This window comes from Mastomys coucha, unplaced genomic scaffold (assembly GCF_008632895.1).
Source record: "Mastomys coucha isolate ucsf_1 unplaced genomic scaffold, UCSF_Mcou_1 pScaffold16, whole genome shotgun sequence".
NCBI lineage: Eukaryota > Metazoa > Chordata > Mammalia > Rodentia > Muridae > Mastomys > Mastomys coucha.
This window is the reverse complement of record NW_022196898.1, coordinates 33840372-33863515: the sequence shown is the minus strand read 5'-3', so window position 1 is coordinate 33863515 and position 23144 is coordinate 33840372. Positions and strand designations below refer to the sequence as shown.

The window sequence follows — 23144 nt, the reverse complement described above, 5'->3', positions numbered from 1 at the left end:
GCGCACACACACACACACACACACACACACACACACACACACACACACACGCACGCACACACTCTGGTGGCTCCTCTAAGCCAGCTCAAGCACCTCAAGCCAGGTAATGCGAGCATTTCTGCCTTACAGGTGGTGTTAACGTTCAACAAAATTACATCTGTGGAAGAATTCTCAGCTCATTGAACTATGATAATAAAGTGTTTTAAATCCAAAGAGCAGCCAGCTCACATCTGTTATCAGAGCACTGAGGATGAGGTAGAAAGGCCATTCCAAGTTTGAGGTAAGCTGCATAGTGAATTCTAGGCCAGACTAGGTTACAATGAATTTGTTTCAAAAACAAAACAAAAAACAAAAAAAGAAAAAAAAACACAAACAAAAAAACCCAACAAAACCAAAAGAAAAAAATTAAAAAAGAAACACAAAGAGCACATGTAAACTGTACCATAACAACTGATTTCAACCTCTGACAAACTGCTAATGAAGCAAGTCTTAATTTTTTAAAACGCTACCCAAATCACTATTTTATAGAAAACACTTTATGCCTGCACCCTTTGAATCTTTTAATATTTATTTATGACAATCTTTAATATTCAACTAGTAAATCAATCTTTCCTTCATTCAAATTCAAAAGCAAATTCAGTTTCTTCTTCTCCAAAATAAAACAGACTGTGTGAATAGTTAAAAATCTCCTCCTAAGGAGGCGGGAGAATATAAAATGAGTTTCATCTTATTACCTGTCGAAAACCTGTCAAAATCATTACTGAATATCAAACATATATGTTAGTAGCTGACAAAATTGTTTCAAAGACATGGAGATAAATATGTATTGGCTCTAATTCTCCTTTCGTATGATTCCTTTTTAAAAGGCTATTGCTGTCACAATATAAAAAATAGGCAACTAATATTTTATGAGAATGTGTTCTGTACCAAAAATTCCATTCTAAAACAACTGATCATTTAATACTTTTGTTTTGGTATTGTCTTTAATAGAAGAACAATTATAATGTGGACTGAAATCTGCATTAAAAAATTACATTTACAATTAGTTTAACATCAAACTCAACTTTCTCATCTGAGAAATGTATTATCAAGGTTGGAAGGAAAACCAAAATGACGAGCATTTTCCGTGTCTCTATCCCGCCACACCCTCTGGTGGAAGCGCCCAACAGTGAAACTGTCAGACAGCAGAGAGGAGGGGAGAAGGGCTATACAGAGAACGAAGCTTTCTTCATCTCTTTGGCATCACCATCTCGCCAGAGTTTTCTGTATGTAAAATTATAATAAGCAGTATGATTCCTTAATATTACACAGCAGCATTAAATACATCTTCACAATTGAATGAAATAAAAACAAACTGTATGTATGAGGGGGGCAACAATCTGTAATGATGTTTTAGAAAACCTTGTATCCAGGGAATGTTAATTTTATTCTGTGTCATAGAATAAAAATAACTAAATCAAAATGCTTTAAGAAAAACAAAAAAAATCCTAACCATAATGTCCTTGGAATTTCTACTGTTCACTCTAACCAGTTATTCAATAAAAGTGACAGTTATACAAAAGTGGGGGAGGGGATCACAGAGTTCTTAAGATACTTTTGTCATTTAAATGTTAAAATACAGCATTTCAAGTGACATCCAAAGCCATGTTTAATTGGCTGGGAAATGAGATATTGTGCTTAAGTTAGCCTAATTAGCGTGAGAGTGGGCAAAGTTTTATGCTGACGCAAAATCCAAAAATGATGGAGTGGAGCAGGAAACAAAACTACAATTGTATTTAGTTGTTATGGAAACTATTCTACAAGTGTAGAAATGTATGTGTTAAAACATAAAACCCATCACGCCAATAAATGGGGATTTCTAACACATTCATTCCATGAAATAAGATTTAGTTAGTAACCGGGAGATTTACCTCACTGCTAATAAATTTATCTTCGATTGGGTCTATGAAAGCATCTACCCTAAAACAGCAGTTGCTATAGTAACCAGAGACACTGCCTCACACTCAGATCTCATGGTTTACTGTTTAGAAGTCCTTAAAATTGTGACTTTGAAATCTTGTTTAAAGAACGCCAGCATGTGTTTCCCATCAGAGTAGTAGTAAGAAAGTCCAGCATGGACAGTGCCAGCCAGTTCTTCTGCTCGGGTTTAGATTGATGCCCTTCCCCATTTCTGTAACATCAAAACACATTGAAACAACCCCCAACACTGAATACAGTAGCATTGTTATTCTTCAAAAACAAATTCAAGGAAATGTTTTCAGATGACATGCCCACCTACCCCCGTCTATTCAACATTACCTGGTATAATCTGAGACTTTGCATGGTTTCTTTCCCAAAGAAAAGGAACGGACCTCAGAACCATGGTCCAACTTTCTTTTCATCTATAAAGTAAAACAGATAAAATAAAATAAAGAATAAAACTTGGTCCATTATCAGACTTTTGAGTTTGCATGTTAATATTTTAAAACTGTTAAGTTTTCATGTGTCTACAATGATGATTATTGGTAGGTTAATCAGAAAATACATTACACAGTTTTTCCTATTTGCTTTACTCTTACGGACTGGATAGGTAATGTTCCCTTAGTATTCTGCTAGGAAGAACAGTGTTTGCTGAGAAACTAATATTTATCATGCCCTTAGAGTGTTATATACTTTTTATTTTTCAGTTTAATAACAAGAAAAAAATTATTAGCACATATAGAAAAGAACCATATTTAGTATGCCTTCCTTACTAATCTTCATTTTTCTTTAAAAATATTTTAAGATAAAAATTGAAAATTTCACAACCAGAAATATGAATAACTGAAGTTTAAACATTCATATCATTATACAAAGGTAGAGAGCAAAATAAGCTAATCTTGACTAGTGATTAAAATAAAGAAGAAAGCAATTAGCAAGGACAACAGAGACAGTTAAAAAAGAGTAAATCCCTAACAGCAGACAATCTGTATTTGCTACAATAAGGCTGAAGGAAAACTCATCAACTGCTACATACAGAATACGCAGCCCATACAATACTCTTGAAACAACAAAAAGATTTTAAGAGAAAGAGTTATGACTAAGACATATGATATATAAGACATATCTAACACGCACATCTTAAAGGTTTCTCACTATGCCATGTTGTGCTATCAATATATTCAAAATTGCATTTGTCAATGTCAATATTGAAATATTTATTTTTGTATTTCACTATCATTAACATAGGTCATCTAAGTATATGTTTATTTCAAAACTACAAAATAAAATCTGTTAAGGTTCAACTTTTCCTATTTCACCAGCTTCTCTTGGATTTGCACATACTCACTAGCTACTATATCCCTGCATGTTTTAGGGAGATGGCTATCTTCATTTTTGTAGTAAGCTAGAACCCCTATTTTGCAGTAGGCTCATTTTCCTACCTATTGCTTCACACAGGAACACATGAAACATAGCATATATACTATAACTACTAAAAGACACTAAAAAGAGTCAAACTCTAGGGTAGGATGGCAAGGACTTGTTATCATCATGAAGAAAGTCTCCCAGTCAACACTGGGTCATCTGTGGCTGCGAAGGTTCATGAAGCTTATGCACAATTTATACCTTAGTTAGTGAAATACCTACTGGGGGAAACTGAATTGGCCTGCTTTCTTCCCTCTGGAAGTTTCTATATTCACTTCATTTTTAAAAGACAATCTCCAAAATATATTATTTCTTTCTCCTTGTAAATAATCTTATCAGAAACAAAAAAAATATAAAAGCTGTAATACACAGGGAGCCATGTGCTTCCACGTGCAGAATTCACAGATACACAGATATGTACATATGCACAAATGGATCCATCAGGAAGGTCAGCCAGTACAGAACTTGATAACTTTCACGGATGATTTTCGTGATCGTTATGGGAATCTCTGATACTCATCTGAATTAAGTCAGTAATGCTGGCTCTCAGAACTTCCCAGAACGCCTTGTAAATATGCTGGTACAAATGTCATCTAATTGCCACTAAAAGCAAACTTTACTTCAATCTAGAATCTTTTAATAAATAAAATATTTAAAACCTATATCAAGGAATTCACTGAAAAGGGTTTATGTTTAAATTATTTTATAAAACAAAGCATCGTCTGAATGACTATGGAAATCTTTTAAATACTGTAATGTTAACTGAAAATACTGAGTTTATGACCAAAAATTAATTGGGTATTTTTTTTAAGATACCACAAGTAGTGCAATCTCTTCAAACATCAACCCCACACATTTCAGTGACTACACTCCAAGAGTTAACTAATGAACACACATGTATGTCTATGGTTCAGGAAAACTGAACAGAAAGGTTCACGGAAAGCCAAGTGAGGCTGAGTATTTCCAGGTCAGCATTTAACGGAGCTACATTTCTGGAGTCTCAGATACATTTTCAGTGAAAAATTCTCAGCTGGAAATGTACATTTTATTTTAAAGCTTCTCCCAGCTCACCCCATCGCTCCATGCTTGCTTACAACAGTCATGAAATAAAACAGAATACCAGACATCCAACCACCCACCAAAATTAGAGGATACTGCAGCCATCTCTGATGATACAGATTTTCCTTCTCAGGCAGGCACACACACACACACAACCACACAGCACAGGAAGAAAACAGATTACTTACTTTGTAAAAAATCATTTTTAATGTGCCGTAGAAACCCATATTTTCTGTATTTTTCCCCTTCAGGGATTCTGTGCCCCCGTGTGTCCGGCTGCTTGGCAGTCTCTGACAATATAGCCCCTTTTCAGGTAGGTATGTCACAGATTCTAACGTGGACATGCTCAGGCACGCCAGAAAGGGAAGATTAGGCAGCGGAACCGGCAGCAAAACTCCCCAGCACCAGCAGACGCAGCTCAGAACCAGAACGCTGCTCGGGACGCACACACGCATGCAGCTCCACTGAAGAGAACTCGGGGAATAATGAGCGAGAACCCACAAGATTATTGGAGGAGACTATGCCCTGTCAAAGCCTTGACTGAACAGATTCCTCCCTCAGCAGCAGAGGGATCAGATTACATCTTCCCTTGAACACAGAATGGTGCAGTCCAGGGTTCAGCAATGCAGACTGCACATCAATTATATGGTGATCTGCTCCAGGGAGCCCGTAAGCACACAACGCACTGAACAGAGGGCGGACGTGGGCAGCAGAGACCGCCCCCACATCACAGCCCCTCTCCCCTTCCAAACTTTCAGGAGATTATTTTTGTGCTTTGTAAAACCCACATTTTTGACGAGATTTAAATAGCAATCAGCATTACCACAAATAAGTCCTTCCAGAAAGAAACATTTTGGAATTAAATATATTTGAGTAACCCCCACTCCCAACAGAGGCAAAGCAGACTACTTTCATTAACTGTCCTCCTACTGGATAGACTTGGCAGAGGCTGACTATATTCTTCAAGTAGCTTGGGTAGTGTGATATGGGCAATTCCAAAGGGAAAAATTAAATATTCTTGGGGGAACTGACAACAAAGTAAACCAGTTTGGAGCATAAAGGTTCTTTTATAGAAATTATGTAATAAAAGATATATTTCACTTGCATGTCTCTTACATTAAGATTTAGTGAAATTATTTCTTATGCTTTACCACACATTCTTTTAAAATACAGTTTTCAAGATACCTGACAGTAATTCTGGGGAACCAGGAAGGTTGCCCTTAAAGATGAGCCACGTCTACCTAATGTGTGTTTGTGTAAAGGGTACTTTCTCCATGCGCCCTGTGCTCACTCGGGAATCCCCTGACATTCGTCCACCCTGGGTCAACAAGAGGTAGTAGGCTTTTATCTCAAAAATGATTGTGACAATGTACATTGCTTACCATTAAAAAGGAATTTTATATAATAATAAGGAAACTAACTTTGCCTAAAGGCAAGCTTTTTCATAAAATGATTATGTACAAATTTAGGTATTCATCTTGCAGCTTGCTACACAACTGCCCTTGGAAGTGGTGATAAGACTCCTTGGATAAGAAAGCTATTACCAAGTGCCCAGTTAATTAACTCCTATCCTCCTCACTAATGTTCTTTATTACAAGTAAGCTGTGTGCCTATCGTTACTTAGAGCACTTAGTTTCTTCAGAAAAAGATTCCTACTATTTGAACAATATATTTTAATAGTTCTGCATGGTAATAGAATATTACATGAAATATCAATTTTTAAAATGTTTACCATTATAAGCATGACATTCAATGCAATACTGTTTACTTTCACATGTAAATTTTATGAAGATGCACATCTTGGATTCTCTCCGAGAAATTGTGTTCTACTGTCTATTATCTTCTCAAACATTTACCTAGTTCATACATCATTCCCCTATCAGGCACAACATGTACATACATGCTCAACAAAAGTTATTTTTTCTACCTGGAACTCATTCTGTAGACCAGGCTGGCCTCAAACTCAGAAATCCGCCTGCCTCTGCCTCCCAAGTGCCCGGCCTAGAAAGTTCTTTTTAAATAGAAACTTCTTGGTTTGTGGGGGGAGGGTGTCCAATATTTGGGAAAACATACAGACTCTTTATTAACTAGTTGTCTCATGATTGGGGGCGGGGGGAGAGCCAGGAAATGTGGAGTTCTTGTGTTTGTTCCAGGCTACTGAAGAATATTAACAAGTAGCTGGAATCTCCTGCAAAATTTTTATTGGGTAAGCTTAGTGGGAGCCCAGGGGTAGAAATACCTTTATTCTACAATTCAAAGGAGTTCTCATGGTTGCATGGCTGCTACTTATGGCTATGAAGTTACAAGAAAACTTGCTCATAAAGCTTTATCAAAAGGATATTCTGGGAAGTCTATACTTTCCCATTTCTTCCTATTAACGTGAAGGTTTCTATTAACTTAGCCCTTTAAGTGAAAAATATGTATGGTTATAATTACTAATGATGACTTTACCAAATATTTAAACAATTCTCCCAAAACTTAATTTACAATGCTAACTTAACTGTGAAGAACTAGCCAAGCAAAACTAGTTAACCAATTTTCTAATCAGATTTCAAAGTAACAAAGTAAAAATAAAGATGTTTCCATCACTATTTTAAGTACCATCAGTGAAAATCATGCTGTATCTTCTTACTAGCAGACTCTACATATGAACCAGGCAAAACACAGCATCCACATCGTCTCATTTCCGGCTGTCTTAGCTTACAGATGATCTCAAGCATAAATCATATTTAGATGTTTTAGTAATATATTTTAAATACTTTTGTCCATATTACATCTGGATGGACAGAAACATGGAGACTTTAAATTAGCCTATGATCTACATGACTCTAAGCTTATTTTGTATTTTATGTCTTATGCTATAACATCAAGTTCATCAAAAAGATTAGCTGGTGAGTTTCTACTATAGCTAAATAAATACTAATGTCAGTTGTATAAAATTTTAGAATATCTCAATACAGTAAATATGTTCTCATTACAATAAAATAAATTTTCATGTAATTCAGGCAGGCAATAATTTTCCCATTCTTTAAAAACATTCCTTGTACTAGCAATCTATAAAGATTATTTAAATTAAAATCTATTAGCAAGCTTTTGAGTTGGTTGTATACAAGTAGATGTTAACTCCAGAAATAAGTAGCACAAAGATGTTTTGCCCCAGAGCCCAAACTCTGGGAAATAATGGCATAGAATGGTTAACCACCACCAGTCTAAGCAAAGGACTCACATAGAGTAAACGGTTTGACCCACCTAGTTGGTTATATACAGAAACAAACCAAAACAGCCTTCTACAGATGATGCAAGTGAAGTATGCACAAGTAGCATCAACAAAAGAATTACAACTATCCTCCTTGCCATGACCTTCAGGCTCCTGGCTTGCCTACAACCCACAATTACTGTTCCATATCATTACTAACTAGTTGGTACTCTCCTGCCACAACAACCTAACGTTATCTTTATACAACTTTCTAATAATTACTCCTGGAAGATTCATACCTCACTCAAGTTTATTTGTAGGACATCCAGAAATACATTTATGTAACAAATAACAGTTTTAAACAATAGGCCATACAAGCAAGCAGTAGTAACCATAAGCATAATTTGATAATGCACACATACATATGAATATATAAAGCACATGTGTCTTAATACCTACTATTTTTAGTATTTCCAAGTTTGTTGTAATAGGGTTGGTTGTACCATGAGCATTATTTTCTTAGTTACCTTGCCAACATTTAAAAATACATTTCTACCTTACAATAGTAAGAAAGTGTGTTTGTATTTTGATATCAGTGATCTTGTCATCATGACAACCCTCTACTCTGGGAAGGAACAGGGAACTACCTACCACAGTTAGCTATCTTGCCCTGAGCAGAATTAGATTAGAGACAGTTCAAATTTTCTGTATCAAAGAAAAGAATGCCAAGCATGTTGAGGCTCTAAGAAACTTTTTGAATGTTTACTAACGCACTGTCATTAACTTTCCTATGGAAAGGCTCCCAACTAAAGAGGAAAGTCTTGCAGGTGCTGTCAGACAGGAAGGAGGGTGTGCAGCTTGGCACCCATACATGCACTTCTGCCGTAGGCAAGAGCACTGGCTAGTAGGGCATTTCCTACATTCATTAGGAAATTGGCTAGCTCTTACAATGTGTCAAGCACAGGAGAGTACATAATTTAAGACTTTTTCTTCTACTAAATGTATAGTAAAACAAGAAAGGACAAGGACACACACACACAAGGGGGTGGGGGCAGAGCTTTTAGAACCCATAATAAAATTAGTTTTAAAAAATATTGAACTCTAGTTTTCCAAAATATTCTCCAACTAAACCAACACTGAAGTATTAATACATAACTACCCAACATTAAACACAATACACAATTTAAAATAAATCTGAAAAACAGAAAGACTATATACAAAAATTGTAACCATAGTAAATCAAACTGTAAATGAACAAAAATCTCAGACTTTAAAAGTTTTATTTAACTAAATATAACTGTAAAAATAGCACTGTATTTATTTATTTTTCTCTAAGTTCAAGCTATCTAAAGTTCTCTTTACAAAGATGCAGCCTCTGGTAATTTGGCATGCGAGCTCCGTGGGGAATGAGCAGGAGTACTCCTCAGATACTTACATACCCTAAGGGACTGTGAAGACTCTCTAAATGTCTAACAGGTAGCAAGTACCCTACAAATGCTAACTGTCATTAACGGGTGACAAAGGTAAGAACCAAGTGTCCTGCCAGGATGTGGGATCTGTTTCCAGAGCTCAACTTCTCTTTCTAGTTCCCACTACATAGGTCAAGCTTGAGCTAAAAACCAGACACTGCTTTAAAAGTAAACAAACAAACAAACAAATATGCATGCTCTGTTTTCAGATAATAATGATGAGAGCAAACTATAAGTTAACTTTAATCAGCTCAGAGGACTGGTCACCTTGGTCATGAAAGCATGCTTCTATTGTAGGTAGGAAATCTGAAGCAATTGCAAGTAGCAATAAGGAAAGAATGACAGACACTGGGTAGAGAAAGCTAGGTTAGAACCCCACCAACTAAGACAAAATAATTAAGTAAACGATTAAGAAATGATCACATACATACATATATCCCAATCTCTACAAGATGCTACTGAGGACAGACAAAAATATTACATTACTCTTCTCCCCCAGGGATTCTTAAAACCAGCTGAGAAAAGGTTCTGTAGATGCTGGGAAGGAAAAAGGTCCCCTCTGTGAACCAAAGTATAAACTTATATCCATTACTAACCTGTACAACTAATAATGTAAGACTGCTCATCACTGCTCTTCAAGGGTTCGTTACAGCGTAATCCACGCACTGCCATCTCCTGACTCAGTTACAGTGTTCTTTAACATACTAGCCAACCTACCTTACTTTATGGAAGAATCTCACAAGCCTTTTTGTACAAGGAGAACTTACAGGAATGTAAAAGTAGCCATGAGGACTGCACTGGTTTGTTTGTTTCTTTGTTTGTTTTATTTTAGTTGGAAACACTGACTAGTAAGAGGTCTTTCTGTTTCAACATACACTCATACCTGAACTGATACATACAAGCAAGTTGTGCTCTTGAATACAGTGTAGTGGGGAATGGTGCAGAGAACTTTCCCAATCATTATTAGAATGCTATACTTGTCAATGCACCTCAGGGAGGCAGAGGGGGACATGACTCATTGATTTCCACGAACAGGACCCTTACTATTCGTAAATGCAGAGTTTGTTTTGAATTTTTTCATCCTGTTCTACAGCCAGCCCGTAACCCCATGCCTCTCTCCCTTCTACAAGTCCAAACTCAAGTTTCTTTCTAAAACACATACCTCACTACTGTTCATTACATATCAAACTGGAAGAGGGCAACTTTGAAGTTCAATAATGGCCCCTTTAGGAAGAGGGAAGAAAAACCTAAATATAAAAATGTTAATGGTGGCAATCTAAATGGCTCTGCAAGTTTTCCCCTTCTTTCCTACCTGTGAATAAATAAACAAGCTTGATGCATTTTTGAGCACCCATTTGTGTATGCATGAGCACTATACTTGGAAGTAGTGTGCATGTTCAGTGGGGGGGAAGAAGAGAAATATCCTAGGAAATGAACACAGGAAATTCATATCAGCTCTAAGACACAGAGCATGGTGCTATGAAACAAGTGAGCAGTTACAAGGATAGTGTAATTTAGAGTGGTAGCACCTAGGAGACAACTTTTCAGCCAAAATAACAGGGCTGAGCCCAGGTTCGGGCTCAGCAAGGGTAGGAGCAGTTTGTCTAGGCTGAAGCAACCGTAAAGGGTCAAGGTCAGAACACTAAGGATCTTGCAGACCACTATCAAGAGTTTGAAAGTGCAATGTGAACCATTAAAAGGCTTCTAAAATGGAATGATTTAAAAGTTTCCCTGTATACTGTCTGCCCATATTTGTGTGTGTGTGTGTGTATTCTCAGCAATGTAAAGTTGCAGATCACTCACAAAGCAATCATTACTTTTTGAAATAAGAGATACAATTAGGTCTCTGTTATGCAAGCACTGGCCTGGGGCTGGATCACCAACACCTACATAAAAGTCAGGCAAGGTGAGATGGTGCCTATCTGTAGTTCTAGTGTTGGGGGAAGAGGGTGAAGACAGGAAGATCCTGGAGCCTGCTGCCCAGAGTGCCTAGCTAAACCAGCATCGGACTCAGTGAGAGACTGAGTCTCAAAACTTAAGGTGAAAAGCTATAAGGCACTGTACCCAATATTGACTTCTGGCCTCCATTCACCTGCAGGCACATGTGCATATACCCACATGAAGAGACATGGTCAAAAGTATAAATAGTATTTGACTTGTTTTCAACCGGTCTATTTATTATTTACTCCTTTATCCTGTCATGATTTCCCACCCCCTGAACCAGCTCTCAAATCAAGTTCCTATTTCAAAGTCCACTAAACTTGGACCAAGAAAAGAACTGAAGAACTGGTAACCACCAACCCCCAAGTACTGTGTACTACCTGTAAAGCATCATTTGAAGTTCTGCTAACTCACTTCTGTTTCACCATGACAACCCTCACCTCATAGCTCTTCTGTTTTCTACATTCTCATCTGACTTCTGCATTTGATAATTTACTTTTTAAAAGAGCGACTGGGCTCAGATAAACAGTGACTATTATAGTATTGCCAGTATTTGTTTTAGCAAAGGTCTACTACAATAAAATATGTACTTAATTTCAGTTATTGGAGCTGAAAGGACATTTCATTGTAAACTACTTTCTGTGACCATAAAAGAACACAGAGAATAACTTGCAGAACCTCCAAGTTAAAGGAGACCTTCAACCAAAGTGTACTTACTCTGACCTGGCCAACAAGTAGTCATCAGATCTGGCCCAGAACTCTCTGATTTGCTATGACTGGCTCAACTGACTTTGACAATTATATTCAGATGACAATATTTGGTGGGTAGATACATAAAGTCAAATTCTAACACTAAACTTTTAGAAACAGGCATTTCTTTTCACCATCTCAGTAACTATCTAGAACTTAAAATAACAATATAGTTTTATTCAATTTCTTTTTTTTTTCTTCTTTTGAGATGGTCTCACTATGCAGCCCTAGCTGACCTGTTCAAAAATTTTTTGAAACTCTAATCATGAATAATGCCTGGGAATATAAACTTACTTCGCTTGCTTAGAAACACTGAATAACTACTCTGCATTGGTTGTAAGCTAATAAACAAAACACCACAAGCTTCTTCATGAATGTACATCAGAGTGATCTCTTAATGTTCTTACTCGCTCTTTTAAGTATTCAAGCCTCTAATGTACTGTCCAGTGAGCCCACAGAACCTGGTGATCACCCCACTATGTTTAAAAAGAAAGAAAGGTGCTAAATATCCATATCAAAAGCACCAATTTACATTTGAAGCAGTTACTGGGTGTATAATTTAACAAATTGCAAGAATTATGAGTAGCATAATGTTTACAAGATCCCCTGCCTATTCAGGAGATTTTAGAATCTCCTAAATTTGAATACAAAAGCATATTGCTAGAAATAGACACGCCTTTAGGAGAGTTACACATAATCTTTTGTTGTAAAGTCATTTTATTTATTCACTTTAAAACAAATGAGCACATGCTCTAAAGCTATCTAACAATAAGACCTTGAGGACCCCAAATGTCTAATAATTAACTTTAAATGTTGTTCTGATACCTAACTTCAAAGGACTCTTTTTCTGCAATGGTATCGAGTTTTCCACATGGAGGCGTAGAACGGAAGGGCAGACGAGGGGCAGGTGCTGTGGAAGAACCGAGACCTACTCTGCGTCTGGACAAGAAGGGTGGCTGGAACTTTTTAAAACTAAATCTTAAATTTTCACAAATTTAAGTATGCAAGTCAGTATGTGTGAATTTTACAAGAAAAATAATCATATATATTAGATGTAGTTAAAATTCAAACTTAAAACTATCAAAAAGATATTTAACTTGAATATAATCTTAAAATCATTTGTTTAGGTACGTATCAGGTCTGAGGATAAAGGCATACACTCACAGATAAATAATTTATTCTTCATGTTAAGCCTTTCCTTTAAAAATTACTCTATTGAGAGAAAACAGCACATTAAAACATCTTAAAGATACTTCAAAATAGATGAAGACTAGATCATCAACATGATCATAACACCATCAGCAAAGATTAAATTAAATGGTTCTTTCTAAAATATTTCACTCGCCTGGCTTTTATTAAACAATTGCAATGAACAGATTTTTACCAGACCAAGTTATAATTTATCTCCACTAATCTACTCATTTAAAAACTTTTATTTTGTGAAATGACTACGTTGTTTACATATAGGTAGCACAGGAAAAGATGATAAGTGGGAATAATTTAATTTAGTGATCTTTTAACCCTAAACTCTACTGCAATATGAACAATTTCAGCCAAACACATTCTGTGTCATACAGTAAGTTCTTATGTTCTAAACAATGAAGGAGTAGGTAGAAAATTAATTAGGGGTTAAAGGTTTTTTTTTTTTAAACATCTACCACATTTGAGAAAGTGTTGAGCCAAAGTTAGCAAAATTCTAGCTACCTAGACATTAAGCAAAACAAGATGGAAAGCTGATTAAGATGTAGCCATTTCTCTCATAGAAGACCTCCCCCATTCAGAAAGAAGAGTAGGCTATCAATCAAAGAAGACAAATGGGCATAATTAATAAATAATATTCCTCAGCTCATATGACAACAATACAGGTAGGCATGTGATAATATTTTACTTTAAAAGAATGAAGGGAAAATAGTAACTAGATTTTAATATGATTGAGTGTTCCTTCAGTGGCCTCAATGAATAAGGCTATTATGTAAGTTACTCTTTTTGAGTCTGAAAAAGCAACTCATTTAACCAAAGATGCCCTTTTAGGAAAATGATATACACTGGGAAGAGAACTCACCAAGTCATGCCTCTTCCAGCTGCTTTTGTTCATTGGGTCATGAAAACTGTACAACAGCCTTATGAAGATGGTGCTATGATGATAACCTCTATTTTATATGAGGAAAGAGGCCAAGAGTTCACTAATTTCCACAGGGCCAGAAAAATATGGTAGTAGAGCCAGATCTTGGCCTCCAACTATAGAATGGAATAGAGTTCTCTAAATTGAGGCAAGACATACTGGTAGTTTGGATATTCTAGGCTGTTTTCTGAGCTGTGTCCGCATGCAAAGGTGTCATATGTGGATGAAATCTGGACCAAAGCCAAGGCAGACACAGAGAAAAGACAAACTAGCTACCAGGGAGCTGAGTGTGTTCACTGATACATTGCATGCATGAATTTACCAAAAGAAGCAAGAGTTGATACACAACTGCTAATGTTCCCTTGCTAAGAACAACTTCCTTTATCCTTAGTATTACATATATTAAGACTGGGCATTCACTAGTGGGCAGAGGAGAAAAGTATAAAATTGCTCATAACACATTAAGTTTGCTTCCATTTTCTAATTCCTTTAAGAACTTTAAAAAATTCAAAATGTTATTTATTTTCTGTGTGTGCGTGCGCGCGCTCATTTGTATGTATGCACCTGCTCATTTCTATGTGCATCATATGTACGCAAGCATCTGTGGATGCCACAAGAAGGTGTGAGATCCCCTAGTGCTGCAGTTACAGGTGGTTGTGAGCCACCAGATGAGGCTGCTAGAAACTGAACCCAGGCCCTCTGTGAAAGCAGCAGGTGCTTTTACCTGCTGAGCTGTTTCTCCAGCCCTTTGAAGAACTTAGGTCTTACCCTCATTCCTTCCTGGTCCTATGATTTAATTTCTACGGAAATACTGAAGGATAGTAGGAGCCAGGACACACTGACAATCTCTCGTGAAATACCCTTTCAATGAAGCTGCAAGGCTTTTTTCATCCTTACTAAAATGATCTGCAGCTCAAGAGCAACCGATGGAAGTTACAAACCCTACTATTGAACAACAACAACAACAAATAGCTCTAAGTGCTATTCATTGTCTCCACCAAGCTAAATACTCTTGGATATTGTAGCTTCACCTGATACTAAATATTTCAAGTTTCAGATTCAATTAACAATATTTGACTTATAAGTAGCTTATCCAGATTCACAGGACTTCCTCTATGGACTCACATAAGACATTTTAGTACAAGCACAGTATATAATGTGGCCACCGCTTTGTGTTTGTTTCCCTCCTCCCCTGCACCTACCCACCTCCAAGGTTTCACTATGCAACCTAAGTTGGCCTGGAGCATGCTATGTAGTCCAGGCTGGCTTGGAACTCATGATCCTTCTACCTCTGCCTGCTCTCTCTGCAGTACTAGACATCATCACACCTGGCTCTGGCCCTGTTTTGTTTTGTTTAATCACATAAATCCTTTTTCTAGGAGCCAAACCATATTTAATAGATGTCAATCTGAACCAGGCACATTTGTTCCACTCCAATAATAGCAAACATCATTGGATAGTAAATGTATGTCTCTCTAAGTTAAACCAATACTTATTATCCTGTATGTCTCTACCTCCATCCTGCTAGGCTGTATACTTTTTACCAGTAGACTTATATGGCTATTTTAATTTCCAACAAACATTCTCATTCATTCAGTATGCATTAATTTTATTACCTACTCTGTATTAGCTAATTAAATATTGGCTTTCATAGCTTGAGATTATACTGTAGGAGGGTGAGAAAGACAACAAAGCAGGAAGAAGAAGAAGAGGAGAGAGAGAGAGACAGAGAGAGAGAGAAAGACAGAGAGAGAGACAGAGACAGAGAGACAGAGACAGAGACAGAGAGACAGAGAGACAGAGAGAGACAGAGAGAGAACGAACACCTAAAACTACTATACTGTATGCTGTAGTGTTTGAAGAATGTGTGTGCTGGGGCTGGAGAAATGGCTAGTGGTTAAGAGCACTGACTGCTCTTGCAGAGGTCCTGAGTTCAATTCCCAGGAAGTACATGGTGGCTCACACCCATGTGAAATGGGATCTGATGCCCTCTTCTGGTGTGTCTGAAGACAGCTACAGTGTACTCGTATAAATAAAGTAAATAAATCTTTAAAAAATACAAAAAAAAAAGAATGTGTATGTTAAGGTTCTAGCTAGTCTTGGGGTTTAGAGACAGCTACTGGCTGAACTCAGTTGGATCATGGGTCAAGGGACAACCTGCATGACTAGTAGCATATAATAAGGATAGAAAAATAAGCAAGGACTAGATTATGCAAAACTTTGTAAAGAATTTTTATTTTAACATAAAAGCAATGAAAATATTGGATTTCTGTAAAGCAAGATGTAATCAGGTAACCTTTCCTAAAAAATGATTCTGAATGCAAGGTTGAAAGCAGGTGAAGTGACCGGAAGAGGATATGGGCAAGGCCCAAGAAGGATTTGTCACACTGGACAAGCAAGAAGCAACAGCACCTTGGACTAGCTGGGTAGCAACAGATACACAGTTGAGGTGTTTGGACACAAGACTGACAGGACATACTGGTGGCAGATGATAGAAACAAAGGAGAGGGAAGTGTCAAAGATGGCATCAAATTTCTTATTTGCTTGACCAGACAGAAGAAAAATGGCATAACAAGGATTGTTTTGCTGCTGCTGTTTGATTGTTTCTGCTTTCTAGAAGACAGGAGAGGAGGAGCATGAGACAATTCTGAGACATCCAAACAAGGTTGTACCATGTACCAACTGGCTCTGAAGCTCGGAAGCTCTGGACTGAAGAGGAAATAGTGTAAGTCATCTGCATACAGGTTACTTCTCCCCATTCCAAAGCTGTCACTCACAGTGAAGCTGGAACCCAGGTACAGTGTGACACATGCTTTGTCTGTCCATCCTCCCAATGAGAATGTAAGTTGCCCAGGAGGCAGTGACTACAGTTTGTACAGTGTACAGTTTGTTTACAAACACCTCAACTGTGTATCTGTTGATACCCAGCTAGTCCAAGGTGCTGTTGCTTCTTGCTTGTCCAGTGTGACAAATCCTTCTTGGGCCTTGCCCATATCCTCTTCCGGTCACTTCACCTGCTTTCAACCTTGCATTCAGAATCATTTTTTAGGAAAGGTTACCTGATTACATCTTGCTTTACAGAAATCCAATATTTTCATTGCTTTTATGTTAAAATAAAAATTCTTTACAAAGTTTTGCATAATCTAGTCCTTGCTTATTTTTCTATCCTTATTATTACAGATGCTTGTGCTATCTTAGCTCTTCTCAAACTTGTTGTACAAATAGCATGTCAACAAAAAATACTGACAAGCGACTATTGGCAATGTAAGATATACTCTACCAAATAAATACAGACCTACAGAAGTAATTTTAAGGTGTTGGCTATTTAAATGTATTCTATCATATGCTACTTATAATTTTATTTTTCATGTATTTTATCACTAGAAAATTGTTATGTGTCTCAGAAATACAACTCGGTATGTGATGAGATGCTACAGAATGGCCGGGAACTCCCTGGAACTTTAAAAGCCAACTGAAAACAAACTTTCACTATAAACAGCACATACTCGACCAGTGTTTAAAGGAAAAAAGTATAGCTGTTAAACAGTACTTAACACTGTGCCATTTCCTGAATATCTCATACAGATTTGTTTGTTTATTTATTTATTTATTTATTTATTTATAGGCATTAACAGATTTTTGTGCCTCAACTAATCAAGAAAATTAAAAAAAAAAGAAAATAGAATCATGAAAGTTTGTAAGCAAACATGTGACCACAAATCCTGAAACTAGCTATCTATATTTTATATATAATGTGTTATTTAATCTCCATTAACAAAAATAAGAGTTCTATTTTTATTAAAATGAAAGGAGATACTGTGTGTTTTACATACAATTGCACAGCTGTATTTTGCTTTAGCTGTTCTTTTAAATCAACTTCTACTGAAATGTGATATATAAAAAACTGCAGTTATTTAAAAGGGTCAAAAGGAGTAAGAAGCCACTGAAAAACTTTTTTGTTGTTACTTTTCTTCAGTCTTGGTACACCGTCTTGGCTAGCCTGGTAGTCACTAAGCAGCACAGAGTGGCATCAAGCTGCCTCAGCCTCCCAAGTCCTGACACTACAGTTGTGTGCTCCCTCAACTGGCTAGAACTTTTGAAAAAGTAAGTATTGGCAGTTATTTCAATTCGACTTCGTATGTTTTTATGGGTATGAAAAATTAAGCACAAAATATTTTAACAAGAGACACACCCCTGTTAATACCATTTCTGTCTAACTTTACAAGTATGTGTCACACACTTCAACTTAATCTTCAGAATGCTCGACAACAGACACACAGATTTCCAATTCTTTTGCCATTTGATCTTCTAATTGTTTAACATAATATAGCAAAACTGAATGCTACTGTATTTTTCCAAAGCATATACTTTTGTAAATAAATTTGTAAATAAATTTAAAATTATGCCAGCACAAAGTAGTAAGAGACTCTAATTGATAGGATTAATGCTTCTTAGATCATGTTAGAGAAAGATAAAATATACTAAAATAAAGAAAAAACTCATCAGATGTTTCCAGGAGTTGTTGCTTGTCATTTATTACATTTTTATTAATTAGGATTCTAAAAAGGTCTGCTCTGCACAAAGCTGAAGAACCTCGAAAGCTCTAACTTCATGACAATGACCTTGGACTTCCTGAGAATGATATTTAACACACTTTGTCATTAGTAAAACCTGCTCAAACACATGCCCCATCTGCCAGCACCCCATCTGCAAAAGAGCTTCTTATTCTTGTAGCCAGTACAACTTCTGCCTGCTCCCTCCTCGTCTACACTCCAGCTGTATGGTAATGAGTGTGAGCAGCTGAGAAATACTGCATGATAACAAAGCTAATATGAAAACAGCAGAACAACACTTCCCCTCCGGGAAGCAGTTGCAGCAGGAACATAGCTGATAAGCTATTAAACAGGGTGCATACCTGAATAATGTGTAGCCCTGTGTGTGCAGGGCTTCATACCTGTAAGCATGTTAAAGCATGGTTCCTATACGACTAAAATATAAAAGAATGAAGAAAGCACAGTATAGCAAAGAAAGGCCTAAATGTTTAAGTATATCTGCTAACATATGAGGCTGATCTTCAAATGCTTTAGTGTCTCTCCCTACACAGTAATGAGGACTGCTTTGATCAGATCATTTTCAAAGATGCCATCAAATGTGTTCCACTTCTTAATTACCGAATTTGAGGGGCTGAGGAAAGAGAAAGGGTTTCAGATCAGAATTTAAAATTATAAATGTAAGGAACTGACTAGAGACAGTGAAGCAAACGACAGAACACATGAACCAATAAACTGTTTTCAATTCTTATTTAGTACTTGTAAAAATTCTACTTAATAGGATTCCAAGCCAACACACTTATTCTAAGCACGTGAGAATCTGCACACAAAATACAAAGATGTCACCTATCATTTTCTCATTGATACAGACATAATGGGGTTAATTTTTACACAGGGTAGTCACACTGAATGAATCTACATAATGTGAACCAAGCCACATCAACTTTCTAGAGGCAATGATTACCAGTCATTCAGCAAACTAAAACATACTGACTATTCAAAATGGATGCTATGCAGGTTCTTTCACAATTTAAAAAATATTCAAAACAATAATTCTAAAAACAGTAAAAATTATTACTATATCAGAAGTAAAAGTAAGATATGCTGATATTGAGAACTGATCTTGCTCTTTAGCCACGTGGGCCTGAGGACAGTGAGCTCTTGTTACAGAGCCCCACTTCCTATGGATGCTTTTGTTTGGCCATCACAGCCACCCTATGAGGTAGTAGAACCCTCTCCATTCACTAGGCTGACTTACTAAGGCTCACTTAGCAAAGGAAAGAGTGAGAGCTCACACCCAGGTTTGGACAGCACCATCATCCACACACTTAAGTTCTCTGCTCTTCTGACATGAACCAACAGTGAAACCGGGGTTTGCTTTGTTCGCTGTTGATTCTCAGTGTGCCAAGTAGTACTCGGATCATAGGAAGCACTGAGAACAACAAAGTAATACATTGAAAACAACTGCTCAGTTCTCCCTCAGTGAGAGTCAGAAAAAAAAACCCTGCAAAAATCTATAACAAAGTTTGTAATAATCTCACTACTTTAATATTGAAAAATAGAATATATCAACTGAAGAATCTTAAAGTAAGACCATATATTAATCTAGGTTTTGTTTGCTTGACAAGTTGACAAAAAAAAAAAATCCTTCACATTCTTATAAAGCAGTTTAAAACAAACTGCACTGATTTTAGTAGTTTGCAAATTTTCATGAATTAGTTACATTTTGTTGTCTAACTTCAGATGGATTTTACTCTTTTTATTAACAACATATCCTTTGACTTCAAATACAAATTAAGGACTCTGTAAAACAAGAATTTTTTTTTTCTAATCCATATATGAACCTGAATTGGACTTCACAAAGCAGGTGCAACTGTGCATTTAAAAGTGAGATATACTGTTATCATTCATCTAAGAACAAGCCTGTAACTGCAACTGTTTAAATATCCTCAAATTCAGACAAGATTTACAAAAAACGGTGCAATACTGCCCCTATATGTTCACTGTAGTAGTAACAATGATACTTTAAATCTAAACTGGTAAAGATTTCTGTGGATGATTGAAAAGCTGTTTAGGCTTAAATTGCTCACAAGTGAACTATCATTATGAACCACCCACACACCGAAAAATGTAAATAAGCACAAGAATAACAAATTTCAATTTCTATACTCAAGACCAGCAAGGAAGAAATTTTAAATAATCGAGTGTTATTCAACATTTCTGTATGTTTTTCTTCTCAAAACAGAACTCAATGTCATCATATAAAGCTATCATAACCCAAAACATGCATGTTAACTGTCCATGTACTTTTAGGATCAGTATTTAACCTTTTCTGTCTTGGATTACTTTAGGCTTACATTTATTTACCTCAGATAGGAGGCTGCTATTACCTCAGCAGAAAATTGTACACCACATTTCAAAACCTCCTAGATTATTTCTATTATTATTTAACTGGTTGGTGTGTTAGAGACAGCTAACTTATGTAACTTTTTGCACAGTCAGTGAGAGGGAGCGCAGAACTCGATTATGACCCAGGAATGATTCAGAAGCAAACCACTGAGATGTGACCGACAGGAAATTAAAGATTCTTGAACAAAAGTCTTGTTATAAAAACACGAGTAAAGGGAAATCACATATTCTTTAAAGAGAATTCAAACTGTATTTTCTGTACTAGAATTTCTGAGAACAAACAGATTATATATTTTAGTAAGGGCTAGAATTCAAAGTGTTTTTATCCATGTATATGTATATACTTATGAAGAAACTTTAACATAAATTATTGCCAAATAATTTTAAAATACAAGCTTGTAATAAAAGAGGGCTGGGAGATGCTCCTCAGCTAAGAGTGTGCACTGGGCTTGCAGAGGACCTCAATGGGTCTGAGTACTCATTAGGTGGCTTACAACAACCTGGAACTCAAGTTCTAGGTGATCCGATACCTCCGGCCTCTGTAGAGCCCTGTATACATGTACACACACACACACACACACACACACACACACAAACACACACACACACACACAAACACACACACACACACACACACACACTTTAAAGTGCATAGTAAGTAAATCATTAAAAAGTAAAAATAAAAGTGTCTGCTGACACATTGTATTTTGGCACAACCCAAATACAAATGCATCCTGTAACTATAATGATTATCTTGCTTATTTAATACCTATTTGATGAATGAATGAAATCATGTACCTATGGTTTTGTTTTTGTTTGAGACAGGGTCCCACTATGCAGCCCAGGCTGAGTTGAGCTCATTCATCTTCCAGTCTTAATCTTCCAAGTGCTTGCATTATAGGCATGTACATAGTATCCAGCTTGTTCTTCTGTTTTTTTTTTGTTTTTTGTTTTTTGACATATGACTATAGAATGATAACAGGAGATACATCTCTCAAGAGACAGAAAGGCCATCAGTGGTCTCCTTATGGGAAGCCATTCTGTCTTATCCATCTACAATACTAGCCAAATGCACAGAGAACAGACATAATCTGTAATGGAAGGTTAAACTTAATTTAGCTTTGCTCTTATTTTAATGTGCACAGACCATCAAATGTGGTTGGGGTTCTTTCCCATCATTTAATGTACACATTTGCCACATTTTAATCACTGATGAAAATACTTAAACCACAAACTGTCATCATATTACATTGACCTATCTATTAACTAGGTAATAGAATTTAGGTGTTTATCTATGTAATGCATGCTTTAAGTTCATATATACACAGAGACTTAAGAGAAAGTTTAAACAGTCCTGAAATCTCCAAGTATCTTCAGTTTTTATATATAAATGATAGCTATGAATGCTACAGTCCAACAGACTTGGTTCTCTAACTTTGAAGATAGCTGCATTCATCTGTATGTGCATTTTTAACTTTAGAAAGGAAATGCGGCACATAAAGAACATATCACAAAAACTCAGAGCATATTACATTATTTCTGCAGCAAACTGATTACTTAAATAAGTGTTAAAGGAGGCCACTGTACATCAACTTTACGTCTTTTAAGTCTTAGTTTCTAGGACTTGTTAGATTTGTGCTATGCAGGCAAGGGACTGCGCAGACTTATTTCAAACACTTTACTCTGCCAGGAACTTACTTCCAAGTTTATTTTTACAGAATTTTTTTATTTGTTGCTCACTCTACCAGTCTTGACATTCAACTCATTTCTTAAAATGCATGTTACAGGTGTGAGTACCCCACCTGTTGGATTAAGGCTACTTACTGCCCGTACGGCTTATGTGGTAAGACACGATTCAGTGTTTCCTCAGTGTGGGTGTACATTTGTATAGCATGTGCTCCTTTAATTTGCTTTATATTTACACTTAACAAAGGAAGCAAAACCCAACACTACTAAGATCTGATGACAACTGTCTAGAAAGCAATGTCACAATTACATGTGGAGATCATCGTATGTGAGGAATGTAAGGATGACAGGTTTTATGAAGGGGTCCATTCCAGGCTCTCAACTCTGTTCCACATACTCAGGATCTTCGGGTGGCCATTAGTACTAGCATCAGACCAAAGACAAGATCAAAGCAATCCTAGCAGCAGTGCAATGAGAAGCCTCTCTGCTGTGAAGAGGTCACTAACACCCTCGCCGTGCGGCCCACTACCTCAATCAGAAGGGATTACTTATCTCCTAGTTGTAAGACAAGTTCTCAG

At 36.6% G+C, this 23144-nt stretch overlaps 1 protein-coding gene across 7 annotated transcripts in view; it reads right to left on the bottom strand.

Moving 5' to 3' along the window:
- Window positions 1-23144, bottom strand: part of Fbxw7 (F-box and WD repeat domain containing 7) — a 163436-nt gene that overhangs the window by 22149 nt on the left and 118143 nt on the right. For 6 of the 7 annotated variants that reach the window (XM_031374223.1, XM_031374222.1, XM_031374225.1 and 3 more), the window contains one exon: window positions 2299-2381. In XM_031374223.1, coding sequence (XP_031230083.1) covers window positions 2299-2381 — 83 coding nt within the window. Of the gene's footprint in view, window positions 1-2298; window positions 2382-4631; window positions 5063-23144 lie in introns of those variants that run through there. The other variant, XM_031374227.1, reaches the window with a different exon arrangement.